The sequence below is a fragment of the Herpailurus yagouaroundi genome, unplaced genomic scaffold (genome assembly GCF_014898765.1).
Source record: "Herpailurus yagouaroundi ecotype Mexico unplaced genomic scaffold, PumYag 140, whole genome shotgun sequence".
Taxonomy (NCBI): Eukaryota; Metazoa; Chordata; class Mammalia; order Carnivora; family Felidae; genus Herpailurus; species Herpailurus yagouaroundi.
The window spans coordinates 34,433,408-34,455,332 of record NW_024412395.1 but is presented as its reverse complement, the minus strand read 5'-3'; the positions used below and the strand labels follow the sequence as shown (position 1 = coordinate 34,455,332).

Below are 21,925 nucleotides of genomic sequence, written 5' to 3'. Positions count from 1 at the left end.
ACAGTGCGACGATCAAAATCAGGAAATTAATGTTGAAACAATACTAGTCTATAGAACTTATTCAATTTTACCACGGATGTCCTTTACACAAAATAAGAACTATTTTCTGACCCAGGGTTCAATCCAAGATCACACACTAAATTTGCTTGTGCTATCTGTAGTCTCCTGTCATCTGGACTGGCTCTTCACTATTCCTTTGCCTTCTAAATCCCTGACATTGGAGAAGAGCATGGGCCAGTCATTTTGTAGAATCTCCCTCATTTGGGTCTGTCTGTTGTTTCCTCATGATTACATTCTTGCTTTGTACTTAGCAGGACAACACATGTGGTATCTTCCTCCATGTGTCATATCCAGTGATACAAGATACCAGTCTGTCCCATTACTGATCATTTTAATTTTGGTCATTTGGTTAAAATGGTGTTACGAGGTTTCTCCACTGTGAAATTACCATTTTATCTTCTGGAATTGATAAGTATCTTGGAGGAGATTTCTCTGACAATGTAGGCATCCTGTTTTTCATCAAAATTTTACTCCCTTGTGTTAGTAAATCAATGAGATTTTTGTTTGAGTTCCCTTGTCTTCTGTTGAAGAAAGAGGATGGCTCTGGGACATGTAAGAGATTTTGGATAAATTCCATACCAAATTCTCTTGGGATCCTAATCCCCCCAGATTATTATAAGGTATAACCATAAATAATAAAACATAGAGAATGCAATTCCCTAATTTCTAGATATACCTTGAATACATCTTCTTTTGAGAAGGGAAGGGCTATTTCCCAATTAAACATCGAAGGAGACTTTTATAATCAGATGGAGAATTTCTGCTTTATTTGACGATCTTGGCAAAGACTCTGATTACTTGGGTTGATTTCTAATGGGCAGGGTTATTTGTAAATTTGAAAAGGTAATCCATACTTTAAGTTATTCCCCAGACAAATAAAAAAATACTGTACCTATTTTCTGCTTATGCTGTCAGTTAAAATGCTTAATTCAGATGAATTTAGTAATCCTGTTTAAAGTTAACGATGTCATTGACTAATCTAACAAAACTGCTGAAAATCTCTTATTTCACATTTTAGAGACTTTATAGAGAAGCTTGGGACAAGGACAAGACTCAAATCCACATCATGCCTGATACACCTGACATTATTCTGGCTAAAGTAAACTTAATCAATACAAGTGATGTAAGTTTCCAAATTCAGCATGTATTTCCAGAAAGATCATTTTAATTTTTTTTAATATTTATTTTATTTCTCAGAGAGTGAGCAAGAATGAGTGGGGGAGGGGCAAAGAGAGAGGAAGACCCAGAATGCAAAGCAGGCTCTGAGCTGTCAGCACAGAGTCCAATGTGGGGCACGAACCCATGAACCGTGAGATCATGCCCTGAGCCGAAGTTGGACGCTTAACCTACTGAGCCACCCAGGCGCCCCCAGAAAGCTAGTTTTAATTGCTTCTAACGCATTGAATTTATATGGAAGTAAATTTGAATGTCTGAATCATTTTAATTAATAAACTACAAGTGACTTAGATTTCTTATTTAGTGGCTTTTAACTTGAATATCTAATTGGTACTCCCTGTCTCAGGCAGAGTTGAGGGTGTGTGCTCTCTGTTCCTTATAGTCCTTTATTACACATATGATCATAATGTAATGGTTTATATTGCTCTCCCATATGTGGACAGGTATTTCTCAGAGTCAGAGACAATTTGTGTTGTTGGTATTGGGCCTGCATTGTTTAGCTAGTATAGTCCCAACACACATGAAATTTCAAATGAACAAGCATTTAAAAACCATGTAGGAGAATTCTATTTTTATTTTTATCATCATCATAGCATGATCTCCAGAAATCTGTAGGTGTAAAAATTAAATATTTTAAAGACAAATTCTAAACTCTAATAGAAAGACTTTAACATTAAATAATGTTTTAGAATAATGCCACAGATCACTGAAATATAAACACATTCCAAGATCAATAGGCATTTTAAACAATCTGGTTTCTGGATAAAATGCATTAAATTCTCACTTGTTTCATTATGTAACAAATCTGGAGAAACAAATTGTTTCACTTATACTTTTTAAATTCAACATTTAAAGTTTCCTCCCCAAAATCTTAGATTTAAAAAATTATGAAGGATTTTGTTTCCTACCTACAGATGCGGATCCTGCTATGGGCAGCCCTATGTTGTAAAATAGACTATATTTTACAATGTCGTAGCTACATGAAAGAGACAGCCCATCAGGCGTAATTTTTCCCCACTAAAAGCATTGCTCTTTTCTAACAAAAACTTCTAATGAAACACTCCAAGGTAATTGGAAAATGGCACCTAAATGATGTTTTATTTCCTTTCTCTATCAATTTGCTTCTGCCTCATACACTGAAGTATTTGGGAAGAGCTGAGATTTAATTTTGTTGATCTGGGTAATTGAAGAGCTTTAAAGTTTAAAATAGGATCTGTAGCAATCAATGGGCATAATTTCCAATTACATTGGCATATTCTAGAGCAGATACTATTGTCGGGGATTCCTAAAATATTTAGCATGTTGCGTTCATTCTGCTATAGTTGTTTATGGAAAACAGTTTTTCTCAAAGTGATTTTCATCTCTTAACAGAAACTCTACCGAATGGGTTATGAGGAGTTGAAGAAAAAAGGTTACGATCTTCCCCTTGATGCCATACCAATCAAAGCAGCAAAAGCTTCTCGAGAAATTGCCAGTGAAGTAAGACTTTATCCCCTGTTTATACTGATTTGATTGCAACTTATCACTTTAAAGCATTCTCGCTTTAATTTTAAATTGAACAGAATCTTCCAAGGAGTAACAAATTAAAGCAGAGTAAAATGATCCCAGAGAGGTAGGGTGGGATGAAGATAAACTCAAGGTATTTGTAGCTGGAATTTGTGTGAAGTTTATTATAAATGAAACTTGTAGCATGAGTTAGCATTTAATATTTCTCATCAAAAAACTTAAACCTGTGGTTCTCTAGGCTTTGTGAAATATTGGGAGTTAATGTGCTTTGTAACTGCAACATAAGTTAATCTTGAAAGGTTCAAGACCTATCTTTTTCCTCTAGTACAAGTACAAGGAAGGCTTTCGCAAGCAACTTGGCCACCACATCGGAGCCCGGGACATTAAAGATGACCCTAAGATGATGTGGTCCATGCACGTGGCCAAGATCCAGAGTGACAGAGAATACAAAAAGGACTTTGAGAAGTGGAAGACCAAGTTCAGCAGCCCAGTGGACATGCTGGGCTTGGTGCTGGCCAAGAAGTGCCAGACCTTGGTCAGCGATGTGGACTATAAGAATTACCTACATCAGTGGACATGCCTGCCTGACCAGAATGATGTCACCCATGCTCGGCAGGCCTATGACCTCCAGAGTGATGTGAGTCCAAGATTTTCCTTTGACCAACTAAAAACCATGGCCGCTTTCCTAAGAATCAAATTTTCCCTAAAGTAAGGGGAGTTGAATTTACACAACTGAGTTCTATATCCCTAGATTAATGCCCACACCCTATCCAATCCCCAAACATCTGGAGGCACCATTACCCCACAGAGAAAGAGCTGGCAGAGCCCCCATTGCTTTGGTTAAAGACTCTGATATGTTGATCTAGAAGATTTGGATCATTCTTTTTGTGCTGCCATTTTAGATGTTTTCCAAAATATGCTTCTAATCTGAATATTCCATCGATTCATAAGACATACCAAAATTTATAAATGTCCCAAGCATTCAAGCATGAAAATGTATAGTAAAATATAATACATAATTTTATTTCTTTAGGGGCATATAATTATGCTTTACTGGTTTGTCACTTATAATTTCAGAATTTATACAAGGCTGACCTTCAGTGGCTAAGAGGCATTGGCTGGTTACCCAGTGGTTCTCTTGAGGATGAGAAGAACAAGAGAGCTTCCCAGATTTTGAGTGATCATGTTTACCGCCAGCATCCAGATAAATTCAAGTTTTCTAGCCTTATGGACTCCATCCCAATGGTTTTGGCAAAAAACAATGCTATTACCATGAACCATGTAAGTCTTTTCTTCACTTAAAGGGGGTATTAGTGTGTGTGTGTGTGTGTGTGTGTGTGTGTGTGTGTGTGTGTGTGTGTAAACATGGTAATCTGTTTCTATAAAAGGAAAACCATATTTAATTCTTTTGCTTCATATTAAAGTGGTATTTAAGTACTGTATGCTTCTTACTGATATGAGACATCTAGGCCTAAAGGTGTCACAAATACAGGGGTGCCCAGGTGGCTCAGTTGGTTAAACATCTGATTCTTAATTTCAGTTCAGGTCAATATCATGATCTCACCATGTGTTGGTTCAAGCCCCGTGTCAAGCACTCTGATGACAGTGCAGAGCCTGCTTGGAATTCTCCCTTTCCTTCTCTCTCTGCCCCTTCCCCACTCATTCTCTCTCTCTCTCAATAATTAAACATTAAAAAAATTTTTTTCTAAAATACCAACTCACAGAGTAGACTGTCTTTACTCTCATTAAGAACGAGATTTTTTTAATTTATCTATTCATTACTAGCCTGTACTAGTCACATCTTTTTTGTTTGTTTTAGCGCCTCTATACAGAAGCTTGGGATAAAGATAAAACCACTGTCCACATTATGCCAGATACCCCTGAAGTTTTACTAGCTAAACAAAACAAAATAAATTATAGTGAGGTAAGTAATATATTCATGGTACGTGATGTATTTTGCTTATGCTGCACTTTATGAATCAAACCTATGATCTATGTCTTTTTCAGAAACTATATAAACTTGGCCTAGAAGAAGCCAAGAGGAAAGGCTATGATATGCGATTGGATGCCATTCCCATCAGGGCAGCCAAGGCCTCCAGAGACATTGCAAGTGAAGTAAGTGCACCTGGAAATTTCTTTGCCTTGGCTTTGGCTCAAAGATTGCTTTCTCTCTCCTGGTTATATAGTAGGGCAAGTAAGCTATGAGGTTAAAGTTCTTGCTAACAGTCTTTTTTCTAAGTAAATAGTTTTTAATAATGGTAGTAAAATTGTCAACACAAAGGTATGATTGAGTCCATAGATGCATTTCAAAATATTGTCCATTTCCTGCTGAATTAAAGCATTAGATACTTGACTATAGTTAGACATCCTTTGGGCTTTTCCACCTGATATATTCTTATATACAATTGAACTCATTGTAGGATTCCTTCAGGAAAAAAACACATGCCTTATGAACCAGTGAACCTACAAGGGCTGAGGGAATGGGACACATTATTCATAGTCCATCCACACGTACCATATGTTTATTTCTGTGTCCAGTGACTGGTTGCCAATATTTATTTTAAGTGATGGCTTGGCTCACGTTTCTAGAAATGTTTATCCTTCTATTTCATTAGTCTATAAAGTCAAAAATATTTTCTTTATTTCCAAAATATGGGAAGGTAACCATCATAATTTAAAAATAAGTGTTCAATAATCAGAGAAAGGTTAAAAGTATTAACATATACCAACATAATGTAATACCTGCTGCCATTAAAATTCATGTTTGTAGAGAATATTTAATGACACAGAGGAATGCTTATGCAATAAATGAAAAAAGCAGGTATATACAATATGACTCCTATTCAGTTTTACTCTCTGTCATACACCCACCCACACACACACTACAAAAAGCAGTTTTATAATGGTTTTCACTGAGTGGTAGAATAATGTCTTTGTTTTCTTTTTTTGTGTACATATATGTATTCTTTATTTTCTAAACGGTTTACAAAGTGCATGTATGTATATGTTCAAGAGGAAATCATTATATTTTTAATGAACAGGAAAATTGGGGCCTAGTAATTGCTTTTTACTAAAAGCTAAAATAGTTGACTGTCTGTATTTCTTCTTCCAGTTCAAGTACAAAGAAGGCTATCGTAAGCAGCTTGGCCATCACATTGGTGCCCGAGCAATACATGATGACCCCAAGATGATGTGGTCCATGCATGTGGCCAAGATCCAGAGTGACAGGGAGTACAAGAAGGACTTTGAGAAATGGAAGACCAAGTTCAGCAGCCCAGTGGACATGTTGGGGGTGGTTCTGGCCAAGAAGTGCCAGACCTTAGTCAGTGACATAGACTATAAGAACTACCTGCACGAGTGGACATGCCTGCCTGACCAGAATGATGTCATCCACGCTCGGCGGGCCTATGATCTCCAGAGTGATGTTAGTATCTGAGAATCATAATGATATGCAAAGGTAGGAAATCAGTGAATTAACACCCCTTGGAGAAGGTAGCAATAGGTGGAACCAAGCTTACCAGCTCCTGCAAGGCAGGAATAGCATTTCTTCTTTCCTTGTGAGTGTTAATTATTTAACCTTCCAGACCAAAAAGGAGTATTGTCTGATATGCTGCCTGTCCATTAAACTGTATTTTCAAGAGTATTCTTTATTTCATATCGTTTAGATGAAAATGTTTTCCCAATGCAAAGATAAAATTTTACTGACTATTTTGTGTCAACAGAATATGTACAAGTCGGATCTCCAATGGCTGAGAGGCATCGGCTGGGTTCCTATTGGCTCTTTGGATGTGGAAAAATGCAAAAGGGCATCTGAAATTTTGAGTGATAAAGTCTATCGCCAGCCTCCAGACAGATTCAAATTTACCAGTGTGACTGATTCTTTGGAACAAGTGTTAGCCAAGAATAATGCCATTACCATGAACAAGGTGAGGCTTCAAATTCAGAGAACCAACGCAGGACTCCTGACAGCAAAATCGAAGAAAAAGAAATATAATCAAGAAAAGAAAGAAAGCATTTATCAACAAAAGACTATCTATCTATCTATCTATCCATCTGTATCTATTTAGCTGATATATGTGTCATTTATATTTAGCATTCAGTAATTTATGGTTTTGAGAAAAAGACATTTTTATGGAAGATCATCTTTGCATAAAAGAAATTCTCAATTTCCTTTTGTTAACCTACATTTCAGATTATCATAAGGCACTCAAACATCTGTTCTATGAACTGATTACTTGAAGATGTATCTACCATACATAATGTGTATAAAATGTATAACCTTTTGTTATTTTTGTTTATAAAGTTCTTGTGCCCCTGAAATTCTTATTAACTACACACTGAATTTTTTTCCTGATGACATTACATATTTTCTTTGATAGCGTTTATACACGGAAGCCTGGGACAAAGACAAGACCCAGATCCACATCATGCCAGACACACCAGAAATTATGTTGGCAAGGATGAACAAAATCAACTACAGTGAGGTACGAGCAGATACTAATTCTATGAAGTTTGCATGCGATTTCTGATTTCAGTTAATCTGTCCAAGGTGATGTAATACTAAATAACAATTGTATAAAGAATCTTTTTTCTTGCTTGGTGTGAATAGCAACTCCTGCATTTTTGAATCCTCACCCTAAACATCAAACTTCAAGTAATGCAAATGATCCCTTACAAAGTGACAATAATAAGAACTAATGATTTAAGCAGTAACCATAAGAAAAATCAAAACTTTTTCTTTTATTAATTTGTTTAAATTGGGAAATTAGCAATAGATTGTACATTTATCTCCTCCTAATGCTGTATCACTGTGCTATATCTATCTTCCATATATGATTTCCTTTTTCCAAATTGTGGTTTAAAGGCAAAATTTAAGATTTTTAATGTATAAAATTAAGTCAGGAACTAAAATTACAGTATTATCAAATAATACTGAGAGAAAGAAACAGAAACAGGGGATCTGCCAGGGTATATATCAGCGAGTCCATTTCCTTTCCACCCTCTGTGAGCATGGGGCCATGTACCTTCATGTCAGAACCACAGATGTTTAACCCAAGAGGTCAGCTCCTCTTCTACTACAAGAGTCCCCACCCAACAGGTTGTCATCCTGCCTTTGCTTAAGTGTTGTTAGTGACAAGGAATTTATCTCCTAAATCAGCCCGTTCATTTTGGAAAATTCCATTAGAAGATGCTTGTAATGTACTGAGTCAAAGATTTCTCTCTGCTGACTTCTGTAGTCTTCTGAGGCTGTGCAAAACCAATCTCTGCCAACTCCACAGAGATGAGGATAGCTACTCTGGTGCCTCCCCTGCCACCTCACCCCAAGTTCTCTTTCTCATCCAAACATCCACAGCTCCTGGGCATTCCTCACATGACACTCCTGCTAGAAAGTGACCCTCCAAACCAAACAAAATCCTGCAAGTATAGAATATAGTTGACATCATATTGCCTCTTATGGACGTTTGGCCTCCATTTCTGTGCCCTGTGCCTCAGGGCACATTGGCAGCAATATCACTGCCAGGGCACATGGAACTTGGGATCGACTGAAACCCTAAGACATTTTGCATGGGCTTAAGCTAGGTTTCCTCTAGCCTGAATTTACACATTTGGCAACTTAAATTCAGTTGAAAATCAGTTCAAAGATTAACATTTATCTCTGTGCAATTTCTTCTTCTTAGATTAAGCCTATTGGTTTAAGCCCGTGGAGATTGTTGTGAATCTGATTTTTCTGTCAGCTGATGTATGAGTTATTTCTCCCAGCTTTGTGCTACCAGCAAAGAAAATATTGTTTATTTGAAAACATAAGTCAACAATATATTACTCTTCTGCATGACATAAGTTAGAGGATTTAGCTAGATGAGCCACCCTCTTAATTCATTTTATTTTGGGAAGTGCAAACTATAATTTTAGCACTTACGTAACTAACTCTCAATTGTCACCAGAAACGAAAAACATCCAGTCCTACTTGCAAAGCAAAAAGGAGTGAATTTTTTAGCAAAACCTATGATATAAGTCCTGTATTGTTACAGGAAAGCATGTATTGCATGTGTTAGAATCTCAGGAGACAAAGAGCCTCTGTAACTAGCCACTCAGCATTTCTGGAATTCTGGACTCTGTCTTTGCTGCAAAAGTTCAGAGATGCTGTAGTGTTGCTGTTGGTTAGAAGAGTTACCTAAGGAGAACGCCCTGAACTGAATGCCTAACCTGCCTGATCTGCTGTCTCGGGCTTTTCTCTCTCAGCTTAGTTCGATTCTTTTGTAATTTTTATCTCATTGAGGATAGGAAGACAAAATGCAGATTTGATTATGTCACTCTCCCTCAAAGTTTATTGATGGTTTCCTATTTCCTATGTAATTAAGCACAAACTTATTTTAGCACCAAGCCTTCAGTCCAACTCCAGATTCTTTTCAGTCCTCTCTTGTACTTGTCCCTGGCACTGCTCCCCCCCCCCCCCCCCGCCTTCCTTTGACACCCCTGCACCATCACTTCCTTGTGCTTTGATTTATGCAACTCCCTCTGCCCCTGACTCCCATTCCAGTCTACTGAAATCATACTCATCACTCAAGGTCCAATGCAAAGATCAATCCCACTGCAGGAACTTTCCTGATTCTTAATTTAGGATTAATTACTCCTTCCTGGAGCTCTTTGCTAATAATATGGTTAAATCACCTCTATTGGTAGCCTCCTCTGTGGGTTATCAGTCTTTCCATAACTTCCCCCTGCAACCCTGATGATGGGAGAGGCCTCATACTCATCTTTGATTCCCAAGCACCCAGCACATTCACAGCACACAGTTGGGGCAGAATAGGTGTAGAGTGAATTAATTTCCATGATCAAGTCTTTGCCTCTTATCCACATTTTGCCACCTTAAGCCCATGAGTTTCAGCTTAATTTTTTAGATCTCTTCAAACCTGATTCATGAGGGGGTTCCTGGGTGGCTCAGTTGGTTAAGCGTCAGACTCTTGGCTTCAGCTCAGGTCATGATTTCATGGTTTCGTAACTTCAAGCCCCACATCGGGCTCCATGCTGACTGCAGAGCCTGCATGAGATTCTCTTCTCCCTCTCTCTCTGCCCCTCACTGACTCATGCTGTCTCTGTCTCTCTCAAAATAAATAAACTTAAAAAAAAAAAAAAACCTGATTCATGGTTGTAACAAAACATTTTGAAACACTGGGTAATATTTATGTTTCATTAACTCAAGATAAGTTTTAAAATACAAAGCTGCAGTGTTCTATATACGTATCATTTTTAAGTCTTTAGCAAACAGTGCAAAGGCTTAGACCTCTCAGAATAAGATTATTATAGGCACCTAGCTGTGTAGAACTTAGTGAATTATTTTAGGCCCCTGTCAGTTTTTGGATATGAAAGTCAACATCTAACTGATGTATAATTATATATTTTTTTGCCCAAATTTAGAGTCTGTATAAACTCGCCCATGAAGAAGCAAAGAAGAAAGGCTATGACCTGCGAAGTGATGCCATCCCAATTGTGGCGGCCAAGGCCTCCAGGGACATCGCCAGTGATGTGAGTTTCAGTGTTGCCCCAAGTATATAATCAGTCTGAAGTGAAACTTATACTGAACTAAATCTTCAAAAAGAACTTTCCTCACCCTTTGGAAATATGTCCTAATGTATTCATATGGGCTTTTCAAAAACCTAGTTTTGAAGGAAGTGAAAAATTCGATGTTCAAAAAGCAGTTTATAATTTTTAGGATACAGTATGTTCAATGAAAACTGACCCACCAAAATCAGAGAAAGATCCATTCATGGAAATTATTAGAGTACAGCTGCAAGCTTGGAGATCTAAAAATTAACGCCGTGCTTATGGAAAGTATAACTCATAAACTTAAGTACTCCCAGTGAGAATCAGATCCTGTCTTTGTATAACATTTTAATATATAATATTCACAAAATTCATATGACACTTGACTTTATAATTCACCCTTCTAAGATTGAAAAAGAAGGCAGTTGATCTATACCAGAGGTGATTACTAGCCCAAGCTTGCACCCTTAATAACAGCTCCTTGCTGTCTAGCACAGGTTGAATAAAACCATCAACCTTTCATGGTGCCTCAGAAGATTCTTGAGGAACAGACCACTGCTCTAAATATCAAGGCCTACTATTTTGGAATATGATAATTCGCTGCCCATGATGTTGGGTTAGTGACTCCCTTTAGTGTATGTATGTTGGACTGCACCCACAAATGGATTTATGTCAACCATAACAGGAATAACTAGGAAGTGTTGAGAATTCTATGTGAAGAGCTTGACATGCATTATCTTACTTACACTTCATAACTATCCTAGGATGTAAGCATTGTCATTATCCCTGTTTTGTGGGTTGCTTAAGCCACTTGTAGAGTTGAAACTCCAGACAACCTCATTACTTCCTGTTGTACCATATCGCCTCCTGCTGACCCATCTATACTTTCTTACTTAGCTATCTTTGAGGCTAGAGGCATGTGTTTTGAATAACTGGCTCAGAGCCCAGGACAACATCATTGGACTTGGAATAGTAAAAACATTCTTGGCCCATGTGGGGGTAGAACCCATGCATTTTCTGGAGCATGCTCTAACCAGTTGGACTGCTATATCAGCTTTACTAGTATAATAATACTAGTATTATATTAGTACACTAATGGTATACTGTTACTTTATGATAGTATAGTAAGTAACTAGTATACTAATACTAAACTAGGTCCTTGACATAGAGTACTTCATCCTTCTAGGAACCAGGTACCCATTCTATGACTTATTATGCACACCATGTTACCAAGTGCGACTCTTTCCTGACATACTTTTAGTGCCTAAAATTCATTTCTCCAAGTTCCCTTATTCAAATGGCCTTTCCCCCTGTGAGCACTACCTGCCTCAAGAATCATTCCTTATTACCAAGCCATAGGTGATTTTGAATATGCACTGCAATTATACAGATTCCATCTATTTTCTTAGCTCTATAAGCTTCAAGCATAAAGGTCAGGATAGCAGCTTGAGTTAGTGCTTATTAGAAAAAGTCAACTTATAATTTTGACGTAAGCAAGGTGATTTTGTACAGACTTTTGACCTTCAAGGGCTTATGATAAAAACCTCATTTGTGTGTTTTTGTCTCAGTACAAATACAAAGATGGTTATCGCAAGCAACTAGGCCACCACATCGGAGCCCGAGACATCAAAGATGACCCCAAGATGATGTGGTCCATGCATGTGGCCAAGATCCAGAGTGACAGAGAATACAAGAAGGACTTTGAGAAGTGGAAGACCAAGTTCAGCAGCCCAGTGGACATGTTGGGGGTGGTTCTGGCCAAGAAGTGCCAGACCTTGGTCAGCGATGTGGACTATAAGAACTACCTGCACGAGTGGACATGCCTGCCTGACCAGAACGACGTCATCCATGCTCGGCGGGCCTATGACCTCCAGAGTGACGTGAGTACAGCATCTATAAAAGAGCTGTGTTCAGCTATATAAAAGTTATCCTTTATATGCAACCCATTGGCATACTTAAGCTAGGACTTCTTGATCAGTGAATGAGATTTGAATCAGTGTATAGTTTTATTGCTTTATTATGTGTACATTTAATAGGCTTTATAAGGAAGGGAAGTTTACAAACTGGATTTGGTCTTTTAAAAACAAAACTGGAATTAAGCAATGTTCAGAGTCCACCAGGTGGAGACATTTTCTTTTATTCTTTTAAGGGGGTAGAAACAACACATTTTTATTAAAAAAAATACTCAATTTTTTTAGCTTCTTTGCAAACCAGATAAGGTTATAATTAGTAGAATTCTAATGCCTGTTACAGTGCTAATTGTTGTTATTATGAAACAAAAGAAGTTGCTGTATTTGTAAGCTATTGGATCAGTTCACTGACATTTTCTTCTCTTAGCACAGCTCTCTGTAGAGGGGTCACATGGTAGCTAGTGCTGCTGCTTTTAATATCAAATCTGGGTGTGAAAAGCACGTTTCCTACAGCACATAGTTTACAAATGTTTGAAGGGATTCTTTAAGCATTAGAGGATTTTGGAAAATAAAGTTAATTTTTAATTTATTTTATATCTATGTTTAATTATTTTAATTAAATTAATTTTTAAAATTAATTGGCCATTACTAAAAACTGTACAGCCCACCTGTGAAAATGCCCACATCTGTTCTGTAGTTTTTGACATACAGAACCCTGTGTTTTGCAATTGTGTCTGAAAAGAAAAGCTTTGCCTGCACATGAGTTAAAATGGTTAATGCCACCCATGGAGTTGACAGCATTGACAGACTGCTTACATCTATTTGTTGAGTGCCTTTTCAAAATCAATTTCCCCCACACTGTGATGGGGCCTTAATGGTTATTTGAAAGTTAACAGTCATTGGAAAGTTAAAAAGCACTCCAGAGGTATACAATGTTATTGCTTTCATTCTTGCTGTTGTTATTTAGGGGGCAATCCACATAGTAATCCATTAGGCCAATTCCAATAGGCTTTTTGTGTAGACTGAAAAATATTGGTCTGTATTTTCTTAGTTGCTGTTATGGGTAAAATCCTTCAAACGAGCTGGGCAAAGGTCCAATTCCTTTGCTGTGAAGTAGTTAATACTTAATGGGTTAACAAAAATCCTTAGCAGAGAAATGATGTAAAATAAATTGAGAGAGGGATGCTTGGGTGGCTCAGTCAGTTAAGATACTAGCTCTTGATTAAAGCTCAGGTCATGATCTCACGATTCAGGAGTTCAAGCCCCACATTGGGCTCTGTGCTGTGAGCTCAGAGAATGCTTGGGATTCTCTGTCTCCCTCTCTCTCTGCCCCTCCCCCCCCCAAAAAATAAATAAACTTAAAAAGAACACAGATTTTTGTTTAAAAACAACAAATCAAGAGAGAAAGGTATGGAAAGACAACTCTGGAAAGAAGTCCATCTTCTTTTTCTAAAAAATTTTAATGTTTATTTTTTAGAGAGAGAAAGAAAATGAGTGGGGCAGGGGAAGAGAGAGAGGGGGACAGGGGATCCAAAGTGTGCTCCATGCTGACAGCAGAGAGCCCATTGCAGGGCTCAAACGCACGAACCGTGAGATCATGACCTGAGTCAAGGTTGGATGTTTAATCAACTGAGCCACCCAGGCACCCCAAGAAGTCCACCTTCTTGTCCTGAGAACTTGGTGGAAAGAATCTGGGGCCTTGGACCAATGAAATGATCAACAGTTGCCCTGAGCCTCGGACAGTGTTAAAGCCATGAATTTCTGCCTCAATGTATCAGGGGCTCTACATCATTATTATATATTCTTTTTTTGTTGTTTATTTCTAAAGCGCTCTACAGATATTTTGACAAATAAGAAAAAATACATAGAAGGCAATGAAATCCAACATAATCCAACCACTGAAAAAGCCCACTCCTGCTCATGTAATTTATCCACATACGTTGTTTTATGTTTTCCTTCGTGTAATGTTATATTAAGTACCTTTGTACAAGTCATCAATATCCTTTAAGACTTTTAGTAGCTGCAGAGAATTTCATTTGACTAGGCCTCACCTTTATTTACTGGTAGGCTATAGTTGGACGTATCTGTGGTTTCTCCCACTCTGGGTTGGCATTGTTTTCCTGTACACATGGGAATTATAATAACATTCACTGAACTGACAGTAATTTGGATCAGTCCTGTCCTTACCACCAGAAATATATGATCACTTTTTGTTATGGCTAGGAGATGTTTCTGGGTCATTTTTGAACATAGTGCCTCCTTTAGTCTGTCTAACACAATGAGCTTATTTTCCACGAAAAGACAACTACCAGTATTGTACGTTATTACTGATTGCATTGGCATTTTTACCATAAATCTTTTAAGTCTTGCTGAAGAGTTTCTTCCATTTTCGTCTTTACAGAACATTTACAAATCAGATCTCCAGTGGCTGAGAGGCATTGGCTGGGTCCCCATTGGGTCTGTGGATGTGGTCAAGTGCAAGAGAGCTGCAGAGATACTGAGTGACAACATTTACCGCCAGCCTCCAGACACGCTGAAATTTACCAGTGTGCCTGATTCCCTGGAACAGGTGCTGGCCAAGAACAATGCCATCAATATGAACAAGGTGAGCCCCAGCTACCTCAAGCTTCTCTAAGATGCCAAAAGATGCTATCATACTCTAACGACTAGTGCCGTTAAAATTATCCATTGAAGTGTGTGTAGGGTCATATTTATCTCCTAAATTATATACTCAAAATCCTCTAACTAATTTCTGTTATTCCCAATTTTAACTTTGATCACTAGTGTTAAGACTCAAACCTCCAATTTAAATACCTTGTATCCAAGTTCGGTTTGTTTTTCCTAATTAGATTAATAATAATCATGCTTAACTTTTTATAATTCCCATTTCAAATAGTATTCTATCAACATCTTCTTTGGCAGCGTTTATACACAGAGGCCTGGGACAAAGACAAGAGTCAAGTTCATATAATGCCTGATACCCCGGAGATCACGTTGGCACGGCAGAACCAGCTCAACTACAGCCAGGTTAGGGCAAACTCCTGTGGTGCAGCCCCACACGTTTTATTGTTGCCACTGTTTGTTTTCCTGTACTTGCTTCTATGGAGGTTGCTGCTGTGCCACAGCAATCATGGTGCCTGTGGCTCTGTGACGTGAACACTCAGCCCATCTGGCCTTTTATTTCTAGGTTGAATATTATCTGCTATAGGATTCCGTGGACAAACTGAAGTTGCATTTTTAGTTTATAGCCATTGCTGGTGTGGGCCAAGGGGACTGAGTAGTATTTTCTGCATCTCCAAGGGGGTAGGATAGCCAAAATAGTGACCCAGTATTTCCACTGACACACTATTTGTCATTTACCTAAAATACAAGTCCAACTGGGCTTGCTATCTTTTTATTTGCTAAATCTGGCAATCTGCCCAAGGGGACCTCTGATAATATGTAACTTTTCCCTACCTGGATCCTCAGTACAACTGAGAGGTAAAACAAAGGAGTATGAATAGAAGTTGAAATCTCACATTTTTTACAACTAAAGTTAAATTCAAGGATACATTTGGATGAGAACTAAATGAGCCTAACTGAACCTCAGAATTAGGTTCCCATTTGGTCAGAGGCCACACTAGAGAAGGGCAATTAGCTACACTCCCCTCAGGGGTAAGGTCTTAGGGCTTAGAGCCCAGAGAGACAGAAGGGGCTGGGCTTAGTCCCAGAGGGAGCGGGTCTGAGCTGAGTGGGAAGTGTCTAGTCGTCCCATCCCTGCTAGTTAAATAAATCGGTAAGTCTGTGATTCACAGTAGAGAGTAAAGGGGCAGAGAAAGGAGAAAGGTCAGAGAAAAATAATTGAGCTTCTTCTATAGAAAGAAAGCTTCAGGTGTGGGAAAGAAGTGTTCTCTATTAACAGCACTGGGGTTTTTTAAAGTAAAATGCAATTTACTTTAGGCACATGTTTTACTAATATGATATAGACAAAATTTAGAATCTTAAAGTCGTGATTATAGTCCAGTTAGCTGTTTTAAATTGTACTTCAGTTTTTTCCACCTTTCTTTTTTAAGCACTATAAAGTATTACATGATTGTGGAAAATGTTTTAAGCAATAAAGAAATGAAAGTATGTAAGCATATATATTTTATGTGTAAACTAACAATATTAAACATTGTTCTGCAATTATTTTTTCCTTAGAAATAGGTATAGATTGGTCTGTAAATTGATCTAGATTACTAGATTACATTAATATATGTTGATATGCATAATATAACAAACTACATGCTATATATTAATTTTTAACATATATGATGGATTAAAATATCAATCGATGTAAATATCCATTGATCTCATTGATTTCTAAAGCTATGTGTATGGGGTTTTTTCAGTAAGATATGATTTACTTTCAAAATTGCTGGAAATTTAGTTGTTTCCAGACCCTCTCCTTTTTAAAATTACTTGGCATGTCACTTAATAATCTCTAAATTGTTGCTGTCAAACCTTTTACTTTCACTCTGACTTTCTTTCTATAGACTCTGTATAAACTCGCCAATGAAGAAGCAAAGAAGAAAGGCTACGACCTGCGAAGTGATGCCATCCCGATCGTGGCGGCCAAGGCCTCCAGGGACATCGTCAGTGATGTGAGTAGCCACACTCCATGTATGTACATGGCTGGATAGGATTGGGAGCAAATGATCATTAGTACAGCAGGGGGATGAATCTATGTGCCAGTTAAAGCACACAGATTGTGCTTTAAATGAAAAAAAAATGTTTTTCACTGGAAAAAGCTCTTTTATATTTTTAACTCCAAAAACTTTAATATTCAGGTCCCATAGGTGGAGGTGGTGTCCTAAACTTTATTATAAAATTGAATTTGAATCTATAGTTATTCATATCTACAATTATAGATATTTCTTATAGAAATAAGAAAAGGCCAGAAGAGAAAAAAATAATAATTTGGTTACATGTGTTGGCTCAATATCAGAAAAAGACCTGGTTCAGCCAGGTCTAGGAAAATGTACCTTTCCTTAATCTTGCTCTGGATCTTTGCCAACTCTTTCTTTGGAAAATTACCTTAAGTGATTCCTTTTGAGCTCTTTTTAAACGAAAACAGAAAAACAAAGACAACCAAAAACAGTAAAATGGTGATCCTCATTTCTTTTCTTGCTCTCTCTGAAAGAAGTGAGTCCTTCGATGAAGAATTATACATATACATTAGGATTTGTGTGATGTTATTTCCTAAAATGAAGAGAAAATATCCATTCAGCACTTACCACCATCACCACCACTAAAATGCTTTCTTGTAGTTATATAATCTGTTTTCTCACTTGAAGAATCCCAAGAAACCCCAGCCAAATTTGATCTCCAACAGAGCAGGGTATGCTGAATAGAAAATGCAAGCCAGCCCATTTTAGGGAGTCAGGTGGTGCAGTGAAAAGTCAACAGAGCTAGATTTGGCAGGTGGGAGGGGTGGGCAGAGGAGGTAATATGATACCTGTGGCCTGGGAAGTAGCCTTCTCAAAATCAAATGTAAAATTTCTGGGATAGTGATTTCACTGGCCCAAGATAAAGAAAAGGTAGTTTATGCTTCCAGTTGATTTTCTGGAGGTGTTGCTGCCTTTTTTTTTTTTCCCCAGGGACTTAATGTCTGCAAAACCTTAGAAATATGTAGTTGGCCCTGTCTTCCCATTAGAGTATTGTTGTGAAGTCAAGTCAGAGTTTAGGATAAGGAAACAAGTTGGTATTCAGATGGTTCCAAATTTAAAATAATGATGTTTTAAATCACCAAGATTTTAGCCCTTTCTAACATGTTTGCCTTTTAAATGACTACTTTTCAGTACAAATATAAAGATGGTTATCGCAAGCAACTAGGCCACCACATTGGAGCCCGAGACATCAAAGATGACCCCAAGATGATGTGGTCCATGCATGTGGCCAAGATCCAGAGTGACAGGGAATATAAGAAGGACTTTGAGAAGTGGAAGACCAAGTTCAGCAGCCCAGTGGACATGTTGGGGGTGGTCCTGGCCAAGAAGTGCCAGACCTTAGTCAGTGATGTGGACTATAAGAACTACCTGCACGAGTGGACTTGCCTGCCTGACCAGAATGACGTCATCCATGCTCGGCGGGCTTATGACCTCCAGAGTGATGTGAGTACTAAGACCCGTTGTATACCACCAGTGACCATGCTTACGATGGTAATACACAGTGATACCTAGATAATGGTCTAGGATTAGTTAGAGCCCTCAGAAGTAATAACATTTTTTCTCTCCACCTCTCATTCACTGTGCTTTGCTTTTCTTTTAGAGAGAACACGATCCCATGAAAGTGTATCTAATTTGGCTTCATATTTTATATTTTTAATGTTTATTTATTTATTTTGAGAGAGAGAGCAGGGGAGGGACAGAGAGAGAGAGAGAGAGAGAGAGAGAGAAAATCCCAAGCAGGCTCTGTGTTGTCAGTGCAGAGCCTGATGCCGGGCTCAAACTTACAAACAGTGAGATCATGACCTGAACCGAAATCAAGAGTCAGTTGCTTAACCAACTAAACTATCCAGGTGCCCCTGGGCTTCATGTTTGAAAAGACATAGACATGATGTTTAGCTATTAAAGTTTTTCAGTCTTTTTTAAGAATTTTTTTTTAATTTTTAAGTAATCTTTATACCCAACATGGGGCTCAAACTCATGACCCTGAAATCAAGAGTCATGTGCTTCTCTGACTGAGCCAGCCAGGCACCCCAAATTTTTCAGTCTTTTTCTTTCATTTTTAAAATCAAGTGTCATTACAGCTTAACTAAGACTTGCTTTTGTGTTTGATCTCACCAGAACATTTACAAATCAGATCTCCAGTGGCTGAGAGGTATTGGCTGGGTCCCTATTGGGTCTGTGGATGTGGTCAAGTGCAAGAGAGCTGCAGAGATACTGAGTGACAACATCTACCGCCAGCCTCCAGACACGCTGAAATTTACCAGTGTGCCTGATTCCTTGGAACAGGTGCTGGCCAAGAACAATGCCATCAATATGAACAAGGTGAGTCCCCAGTTTGGGGGAAACTAAAGTAGAACCATATGCCCTTGAGAATATCTATGGTTAATTTAGTCTTTTAATTGTTTTACAATTGCCATATTGTCTTTAGTGGTTTGGTTGCATTTTCTATTCAGTTATGTTAGGATTCCAAAAATGTATGTGGGAATTTCTGCTTTGACATCTCTTGTGAAGGAGCCAGAGCTAAGAATAGGACAGGTGTTTGGTGTTCAGTTTGTTTGAAGTCAATGAGAGTAATACATGGTTTGATATCAAGGTTTCTTTCCCATTGGGTATTTATCTAAGTGAGTACAAAACTAGCAAGTCAATGCGAATCTCCATAACATTCATCAAAAAGAAATCTGGAGATGGCATATCCAGTTACATTTGCCATTAACAGACAAACAACAAACAAAACCATGGGAAGGATTTAATGTAACCACAGTGCATATGGTATGTATGCTTGGAAAATACTTGCTTATAATTGGAGGTGATAGTGTAACAAAACACACACACAGGTTTTCTTTTCATATCTTAGTCTATGTTTCCATTTAGTGGCAATAAATATCTTGTAATAGCAAAGAGATTTGGAGTGTTGGTATAAAGTACACAGCATAGATAGGGAGGAGCCTGGCTTCCAACTTTGTCATGAACTCTAAATTAGAAACTCTTATTTACAACATTGTTTTTCTCATTCATTAACCTGTTGATATTCACAGCGCTTATACACAGAAGCCTGGGACAAAGACAAGACCCAAATTCACATCATGCCTGATACACCTGAAATTATGTTGGCAAGACAAAATAAAATAAATTACAGTGAGGTAAGACCATTTGTTTTGTTTTCTTGGTCTGACCACATTGATTTTTTGCTGATGTAGTAAAAACATTAGAATTATGGATTTAATTCTCATGTGCACCAGTTGGCTTAGTTTTGATTTTTTATGCCCATCAGCTTACCCTGAATATATGTGCCATTTTTCAAAAAGTAGATACATAAAATGATACAGAAGTAGATAAATACAAAAATATCTGCATCTCAGGAGGAGAAAGAAAACTATCAAAGTCAACTATTAATGATTGAAATTCATTATAATTTTAATTTAAAAATAATGATTGCTATGTATCAAATTAGCACTTCAGTATTCTGTGAGTTTTTCTTCAGTTACCTCACCTGTGAAAATGGGATAAAAATACCTATCTTGAAGAATTTTCGTGGTGGCTGAATAAGGTAGTATATATAATATGCCCAACGTAGGGCCTGGCACAAATAGTTGCTTAGTAAACTTTAACTTCTTCCTGTTACCATGCAAATTAGATTTATTTAATATACTCAAAATAACTTGAGCTTTATTTACAAGAACTGAAATGAGAATCCTCAAGTCCATCCATTTCAAAATTGCCTGAAGACAATAAAATATATTTTTTTATGTGTTATCTCCAGCCTCACTAAACGTGTCATCACATATCTTTGCAGTCCAGAAATACTGCTGCAGGGACAGCTTCTTGCCCAGTTGTACTTGCCAAAATCAACAATTACTGGTTTATTCAAGAAGAGATTGTTTTCTCACACGTTTGTGTGTCTTCGTTTAAAAAAAAAAAGGGCGGGGGGAGACTTTTCTTCAGTTTGAGAACACTGGAAAATTAAGCACCCATTTTCAAGACTTGACCATCTTCATTCTTTTATCTGTATTGACTACTTTTATTTATAATCAGCCCTAAAGAAGAGTCATGCTTCATTTAACCATGACAAGTGACAAGTGAAATGAAGAGGGTACGATTTCCCTCCCCCAACATTATAAAACAGACCCGAGGACAAGCCTGATCATAAGTATTTGCTTGGTCTTGGCTTCAGTCATTTTTTGAACGAACAATTTTTCTCTTGGCCACAGAGCTTCTCTGTTCGTTTAGCTTTTCCCAACAGGTCTGTCTCACCCCAGACAGATGAAGTTAGTTTCTACCCCAAACTGTAATGACGCTTTTAAGCCTCTGCCTTTTGTTAAAATGAGGTCAGATGAGGTAGGTGTTTTTTTTGTTTTTGTTTTTGTTTTTTAGCTGCTAAGAGGAAATTAGGCTTTTATTTCTGCAATTTTCAGCTGGATTCATTTTCTTTAAAATGGCATGATCATGTTAATTGCCTAAGGACTGTCTTCTGAAGATTAGATTTCATAATGGCTCACTTGAATTTTTTCTCAACCCAATTGGTACCTTCATTCCGTACTCAATAAATGTAACCAAAACAAAGCAACCACATCTTTTTTTCTCTCAAATTCTCATTTACCTGTTCTAGTTCTCTTGGGTAAATTACTTACCAAACAAGCTTTAAGACATAGTCTTGATGGTAACCAAAAGCGTTATCTTCTTTGAAGCCCTGCATCTTTTTCAAATGTTGAAAGAATGAAATAAATCAATTTGTTTGGCCTAAAGACATGAGATGATTTAAACACATTTTTTCCACTTCTGCAGAAGGACAGAGTCCTCAAAGGAAAAATATAATAGGCAAACTATTTGACTCTCCAGTTATGAAATAAACATTTTAGAATTTTTGAGAAGATCAAATGCCCTTGGGATTTTAGCTTAAATGTATCCAATTTATTCTTATTTTTGTTTCAGCTTTTCCTTGTAAAATCTTGGGAAGAATGTAATTTGTCATGTATTGATAATGTACATTAAAAACATGTAATAAGTTCCTTCTAAGACCCAAGTCATTTAAAAATTAAATATCTC

The 21,925-nt window shown here is 37.6% G+C and overlaps 1 protein-coding gene across 31 annotated transcripts in view; it reads left to right on the top strand.

Moving 5' to 3' along the window:
* The window catches only part of NEB (nebulin), a 215,745-nt gene that overhangs the window by 76,968 nt on the left and 116,852 nt on the right, over window positions 1–21,925 (top strand). For 29 of the 31 annotated variants that reach the window (XM_040475065.1, XM_040475064.1, XM_040475039.1 and 26 more), the window contains 17 exons: window positions 1,079–1,183; window positions 2,608–2,715; window positions 3,068–3,379; window positions 3,820–4,023; window positions 4,562–4,666; window positions 4,750–4,857; window positions 5,855–6,166; window positions 6,465–6,668; window positions 7,122–7,226; window positions 10,159–10,266; window positions 11,853–12,164; window positions 14,596–14,799; window positions 15,117–15,221; window positions 16,709–16,816; window positions 18,014–18,325; window positions 19,001–19,204; window positions 19,918–20,022. In XM_040475065.1, coding sequence (XP_040330999.1) covers window positions 1,079–1,183; window positions 2,608–2,715; window positions 3,068–3,379; window positions 3,820–4,023; window positions 4,562–4,666; window positions 4,750–4,857; window positions 5,855–6,166; window positions 6,465–6,668; window positions 7,122–7,226; window positions 10,159–10,266; window positions 11,853–12,164; window positions 14,596–14,799; window positions 15,117–15,221; window positions 16,709–16,816; window positions 18,014–18,325; window positions 19,001–19,204; window positions 19,918–20,022 — 3,021 coding nt within the window. The remainder of the gene's footprint in view (window positions 1–1,078; window positions 1,184–2,607; window positions 2,716–3,067; window positions 3,380–3,819; window positions 4,024–4,561; window positions 4,667–4,749; window positions 4,858–5,854; window positions 6,167–6,464; window positions 6,669–7,121; window positions 7,227–10,158; window positions 10,267–11,852; window positions 12,165–14,595; window positions 14,800–15,116; window positions 15,222–16,708; window positions 16,817–18,013; window positions 18,326–19,000; window positions 19,205–19,917; window positions 20,023–21,925) is intronic. The other 2 variants (XM_040475063.1, XM_040475070.1) reach the window with 2 other exon arrangements.